We start from the raw sequence: 6879 nt of genomic DNA, 5'->3' as shown, positions 1-6879 counted from the left end.
AGGGGCTCTGCTATTTGTAATAAAGTGAGAACAAAAAGCCTGAGTGAGCTGCTTATAAGAGCCTATGGAATTTTTTTTCAGGCTGTTGAACCATCTTATTGCCATTGGCCCCAAGCTGGACAGGAAGACTTTGCACATTAGGGCTTCATTTTAGGAGTAGATGGCCATTCTTTGGTTAAACTGGCCCACGTACTCCACTGGGTCTGCTCGGCCGTTGTAGATGGTAAACGTAGGTTGATTGAAACGTTGAGGTAATTTAGCCCCTTCTATCCTGTGCACGAAGGGTAATCTAGAGATCTGGTCTAATGCCCTGTTCATAGCGTCATTTCCCAAACCCTTGCTAGATGGGCTCTCATACTTTCGCACTAGGTGCGATTTCTTTTCATAAGAAAAGGTTTCACTTGGGGATGTTCTCGACCTCCGTTGATAACTCACGTCTTCCTCGTCAGAGGATGCATCTAAGCTGGAGGGAGATCGCTTTCGCTGTGCATGTCGAAACTTTCTTTTCAGGTCATCTATCTCTCACTGTATAGCCTGATGGTTGTTTCGCCTTTGAGATACGTGACTGCCTATTTGGGTATGACTTTGGCTCGTCTGGGTAGTATGTACGCTTCCCTCATGATTCCTTCTGTTGCCTGGGTTAGAAGGATTATTTTACCGTTGAGACTCAATAGGTTCTGTCTGTTGAGAGTTAGTTTGGTGGGGATTCTCCTAGTATGGACCTAGTCCTGCCATGCTTAACTGTTATGCTTGTTGACACTTAGGTTCTTCCCACAGACGGCACCAATTGTAGGGGCACAATTTTAGTGGCCCAATACTTGTCGGTCAAGTCTTGACCCAAAAAGTCTCACACAATGAATTTTTTATAGAGTATGGGCTGAAGAACTTGGTTTCAGTTAGTTTAAATGGTTTGTTGCATGGGTTAAGGGAATACAGAAACAAGAACAAAAATGCCACCGTGAAGAGGTCCCTCACAAATGAGAAGGCTAAAAACTTGATTAATGGACACAGATCAATGCAGTAAGACTTCTTTACAGTATTCTCTCTTTCTTTTCTCCGTCCCCTCTCTTGGGGGACTTTTACATATTATATAGGCCATTTCCAATCATCTGGGCTTTACACTTGTTGATCATCCAAACCCTCACTTGAGCACCTGTCCCATCAAACACCCCTATCAATTTTTTGTGAGTTGCGGTAGCCAAGGTAGCACTGTTCAGGGGTCTTCTCTTCATTAATGCAGTCAGGAGAGTAGTTGTACTGCATTTAATGTGGTGGTAGCAGCTTTTGCTGAGATATTTCGGGTTTCCTTCTTCTTTACGCATTGGAAGGATGGACTATAATGGCTTGGATGTACCTTTGCTCCGGATTTTGCAGTATCCAAGGAGAAATTACTCATTGGACATGTTCTCTTTACCCCCGTGGGCTTAAATAAGGATTGTTTGGGTCATACTGACTTCTCGAACAGGCCTAGGGCCCAGCCAGACTGTGATTTTGGGCCGATCCCCACACCTGCATTTTTCATCCTCACTTTTCCATAATTCCAACCAAACCTACTAATAAGTCGGTTTCTATGTAGAAATTGGAATAAGAGATTGAAATTGTGAGAGTAAGGATTTGTTTAGTTGGGGGGTGAAACAAGGAGGATAGAAAATAGGAAAGAGAAAACTAATTTTATGTGTGTTTTGTTGGAGAGAATGAGAGGATGGAAAATTGCTAGGAACATGTGAATGAATAGTTTCAGTTAATGATTGAACTAGCCCTCCTCCTTTTACGTGCTTGCTGGTTGATTCTCTCTCTCTCTCTCTCTCTCTCTCTCTCTCTCTCTCTCTCTCTCTCTCTCTCTCTCTTTTAAATTTTTTATTCTTAGGTGTGAGTTGTAGTGCTTTTTTTTTTGGTTGCTTTTTGTTTTTTTCTCCCTTTTCTAGGCTTAAGTTGTGGGTGGAACACACACACACACACAAATTTTTTTTTTTTTTGGGTCTAACTAGACGTGATTTTTTTTTTTGGGCATGATTTTTAGTTTTTAATAAATTTGGGTGATTGCCTTTTTTTTTTTTTTTTTGTTTGGTTGTTTTAATTTTTTTTTTTTTTTTTTGTTTTAATTGTGCATCATTTTTTTAACCAAGACATATAAGTAAATTTATTCAAATTTATTTTTTTCATTCCTCCATTTTTTCACTTCCAATCAAACACAAATAAAAAAAACTAAAATTTCTTGTATCCTCTAACTTTTCTATGTCTTTCTTATTTTCAACCCTCTCACTGTTTTTTACCTCTCCTTCCAAATGGACCCCAAGAGGGGAGCAAGTGAATTTGATTGAGCACAAGGCAGTGAAGCCGTGAAGGTAGGAAACTAGGAGGGGTCACATTTGATAGAAAAGTTATTGGCTTACAGCGGTGGATTATTAAATCATGAGACAAACTTGTTTCACCCCTTTTTTTTATTTTTTATTTTTTATTTTTCTAATTACAGGCGTGTTTTAATTACCTCCCCCTTGTGCATCGTGAAACCTTTACTATTTTCCTCTCTCTACTCAATGGAAATATGATTACGTGTACTAATTAGGTACTAAAGGGATCATTATTAGCCATACGTGCATATTGTATTCTAATATCATCTTAAGAAAATAACAATAGTTCAACCTTTAACTTTAAGCTGTAGCTTTTTCTTCTTTTATTTTATAATTATTTTAACTTCTTCACATTTTTCTAACGTGTTCATTTTAATTATATGTGATTGGTGCGTAATATTCTCTATCTGACTATCTCACAACTCCATGTGCAGCTCGTGTTTAAGATACAGTACAGCTATGAAAATGAAACTCTTCATGACTACCCTTAGATTTAAACCTATATAAACCCCCCCAAACCAACCCGAACTCTCTCACCACTGCAACCAACAAAATCCTCAGCAATGGAGCTCACTTCTTGGGCTGCTGTTTTAGCCATGGCATGGCTAGCTGCTTTGCTCTTTTTCTTCAAAAATAACCCCCTTCGATTCCACAAGCTAATACTTCCACCAGGACCCAAACCTTGGCCTATCATAGGCAATCTAAACGCTATTGGTCCTCTCCCTCACCAATCCTTTCATAAATTGTCTCAAAAATACGGACCACTTATGCAACTTAAGTTCGGGTCTGTCCCAGTAGTGGTTGCCTCATCTGCCGAAATGGCAAAGCAATTCCTAAAAACACATGATCACATCTTTGCATGTAGACCCCAAACTGCTGCTGGGAAATACACCACTTATAACTTCACCAATATCTCATGGGCACCTTATGGACCATATTTGCGCCAAGGGCGTAAGATATATCTCTCTGAGCTATTTAGCTCGAAACAACTAGAGTCCTTTGAGTATATTCGTGTCGAAGAAAGGCGTGCTCTTCTCTCACGCTTATGTGCCTTGTCTGGGAAGCCGATTAGGCTGAAAGAGCATCTTTCGCACCTTACATTAAGCGTCATAAGCAGAATTGTATTGGGCAAGAAGTATTTCAGTGAGTCTGAATACGAGTCTTCAATAGTGACACTCAAAGAATTTCAAGATATGTTAGACGAACTGTTCTTGCTAAATGGGGTGTTGAACATTGGGGACTGGATACCATGGCTCGATTTCTTAGACTTGCAGGGATACGTGAAGCGAATGAAGGCTATCACAAAAAAATTTGATCGATTCCACGACCATGTTATTGGTGAACATAAGGCAAAGAGAGAAAGCGTGAAAGATTTTGTGCCAAAGGATATGGTGGATTTATTATTAAAGCTCGCCGATGATCCTAATATTGATGTTAAGCTCACTTATGACAATATCAAAGCGCTCACTCAGGTATGCCTTATTAACCTTTCTAATTAATTTTTTTTTTCTTGTAATTAGCAGACGGAGAATAATTGTATTTTTGGTGCCTTCTATTTTTCTAACCGTGAATGCATGCAGAGGGAATAATGTAAAAGTAAAAGTAATAATTTTAATAAATTATTTATATATATATATATATATATAAAATATAATATAATATAATATAAAATAAAGAAGTTAAAAGGAAAATTGAATCAATAATCTTCCTAAAATATTAATTTACTCATTTCTATATGTATAGATTTCACTTACACTCAAGTTAACACGTACGCATACATCTATCTATATAATAAGTTATTTATATATATATATATATATATATAAAGATATAAAATTAAAAAGTTCAGAAAAAAAATTGAATCAATAATCTTCGTACAGTATTAATTTACTCATATATATAGTTTTCACTTACACATAAGTTAACACGTAAGCATACATCTATCTGCCTATATATTATACTGGTATTAAAAGTTGGCCTCAAAGCAAAAATTTCAGGTTTATGACATTTGTTTGAATATTATCATGGTTCACACTCACACTAAGAGATAGAGAGTCTAAGAAAAATTTAGAGAAGAAACTGAGAAAGTGAGAATTAGATAGAGAAATATTTGAGAATGAAAACTAGATTAGAAATAAAATCATCCCCTAAAAACGGGTCTATCCTGACCCATCCTGTCATTTTAGTAGGTCAGTTTCAAGTTAACTATTCTTTTTCTTATATTTTCTTTATTTTTATAATTTTTTTTCTCACAAGTTTAATTATTTATACCCATTTTTTTCTTTCGGAATCGAGTGTGTCAATGAGCTCGAGTCTAATTTTTCCAGGCATACATATTAGGTGTGTTTATCGCTAATCAACCTAACCTGAACATGACAACAAAATAGGAAAATGTTGTTACAGTTAACAACATTTTTCCCAAAAAAAAAAAAAAAAAAAAAAAAAAAAAAAAACTTATAAATAGATGCACTGATGAATTTGATTGGTGCCACATTAACAAAATAATAAAAATATTTTTTTGTATTGTATTTAAAAATTGACTCATCAATTTAATAAGACATGTTCTAAAATTTGTAGGATAGGCTAAAAGATATCAACCTTAATTATAAATGGTTGGAGTTATAGGTTTCAAAAAAAAAAAAAAAAAAAAGAAGGCCTGCCCTTATTCCCCTAAATGATAAATATATAGTGAATGACAATTTTTGTTTTTGTTCATTAATGTCAGGATCTTGTAGCTGGAGGTACAGATACCTCTGCAACTACTGTGGAATGGGCTATGTCTGAACTCATGAAGCAACCACATCTCATCAAAAAGGCAACGGAAGAACTGGATAGGATTATTGGAAGAGACAGATGGGTAGAAGAGAAAGACATCCCACAGCTTCCTTATATTGATGCAATTATGAAAGAAACAATGAGAAAACACCCTGTTGCCGTATTGCTTGCACCACATTTGGCTCTTCAAGACTGCAATGTAGCTGGTTACGACATTCGCAAAGGAACAACAATATTCATAAACACTTGGAGTATAGGAAGGGATCCATCAATATGGGATGCACCAGAAGAGTTCCGCCCAGAGAGATTTTTGGGTAAGGCTATTGATGTGAAGGGACAAAATTTTGAGCTATTGCCGTTTGGTTCAGGGAGGAGGATGTGCCCTGGCTATAGCCTTGGACTAAAGATGATTAGCTCCAGCTTGGCTAATATGTTGCATGGATTTGAGTGGAAATTGCCAGACAATATGAAGCCAGAAGATTTGAACATGGAGGAAATTTATGGCTTGGCTACGCCTAGAAAGTTTCCACTTGTTGCAGTCATGAAGCCACGACTCCCGCTTCATCTTTATTAGTTATGACAATAATCGATCTCGTATGTTGTATTTTCTTATATTTTGTACCAGTTTCCTATTATGTGTATCCTTATTGCCGTACTTGGTTGTGTTGTAACCAATAATCATGTGCCATGACTCTGCCTTAATTGAAAATAAAATTGCAACTTGGTTGTTTAAATGATTTCTACTGATGCTTTTTTGTTTTGTGCGATTTCAGACGCACTTGATAGTTCATGGTAGTTTACAAATACGAATTTCTATTGAAATACATTTGATAAAAATTAGTTGACAAACTCTTCAGTTCAAAAATACTTCATTGAAACTTTTCAACGATTTGAATCAAAAGAAATTTTTTTTTAAAAAGTAGTTATATGATTAAAAACCCTGCTTACTAAAACCAAATTACCCCAACAAGTGTTGTAGCCAAACTTTGCTTTGCTAGCTATCTACCCCAAACCTCCCATTCGATAAGGGAGTAGAGATTAAAGGTATTCACTTTCTTTGGCATCCAATTGCAAAATAAGTAGATACTAATGCAAGATAGATAGATAAGGACAGAGTTTTTATTTGAGGAAAAAAATAAGAACAAAACAATGGGATAAGACATAGGAATCAACACCTTGTTTGACTTTTGTTATTCTCTATTTGCAACCTTTCTTGGTAAAATTAATTAGCTTTTAGGTTAAAATATATATGAAATATAATTAGATGATATATATGACTTTTATTAGATTTTTATTTTTGAGAGAAATGACTTTTATTAGATTGGTAAATTATGGAAAACCTAGCTACATTTGGTTCTTTCCAAAAAAAAAAAAAAATTGCAAATACTTCAAAAAGATGTTTTGTGTACTACAACTATTATAAGTTTTATCACATAGGATTTACAAACTGATGTATCAATTTTTAAACATAAAAAAAAAATTAAGAAATTTATTTTCTATTTTATTGATGTGGCACAAATCATACTAATTGTCGCATTAATTTGTAAATATTTTGTAGTTGTCTTGTTATTATTTATTTATTTATTTATTATGTCACTCATCATCTTCATTAACACTAGGAAGTCTCATTGGAAAACATTCTATCACTAGACATTCCTAAACCAACCAACTAGCAACCCCAAACTTCAGGCAACTCATAACTTGATCCACACGTGTCCCTCTACTAGCCCCTTGGATCATAAACTTAACCCAA

At 35.4% G+C, this 6879-nt stretch overlaps 1 protein-coding gene across 1 annotated transcript; it reads left to right on the top strand.

Moving 5' to 3' along the window:
• The first annotated feature begins 2895 nt into the window (after window positions 1–2895).
• LOC126704554 (trimethyltridecatetraene synthase-like) lies at window positions 2896–5869 on the top strand. The gene is made up of 2 exons (XM_050403529.1): window positions 2896–3823; window positions 5077–5869. Exons 1-2 carry the CDS (start codon window positions 2915–2917, stop codon window positions 5698–5700), a joined length of 1533 nt encoding a protein of 510 aa, XP_050259486.1. The 5' UTR covers window positions 2896–2914; the 3' UTR covers window positions 5701–5869.
• Window positions 5870–6879: the final 1010 nt, after the last annotated feature.

Source organism: Quercus robur, chromosome 11 (assembly GCF_932294415.1).
Source record: "Quercus robur chromosome 11, dhQueRobu3.1, whole genome shotgun sequence".
NCBI classification, from domain to species: domain Eukaryota; kingdom Viridiplantae; phylum Streptophyta; class Magnoliopsida; order Fagales; family Fagaceae; genus Quercus; species Quercus robur.
The sequence above is the reverse complement of the archived record's forward strand: the minus strand, read 5'-3'. Positions and strand labels throughout refer to the sequence as shown.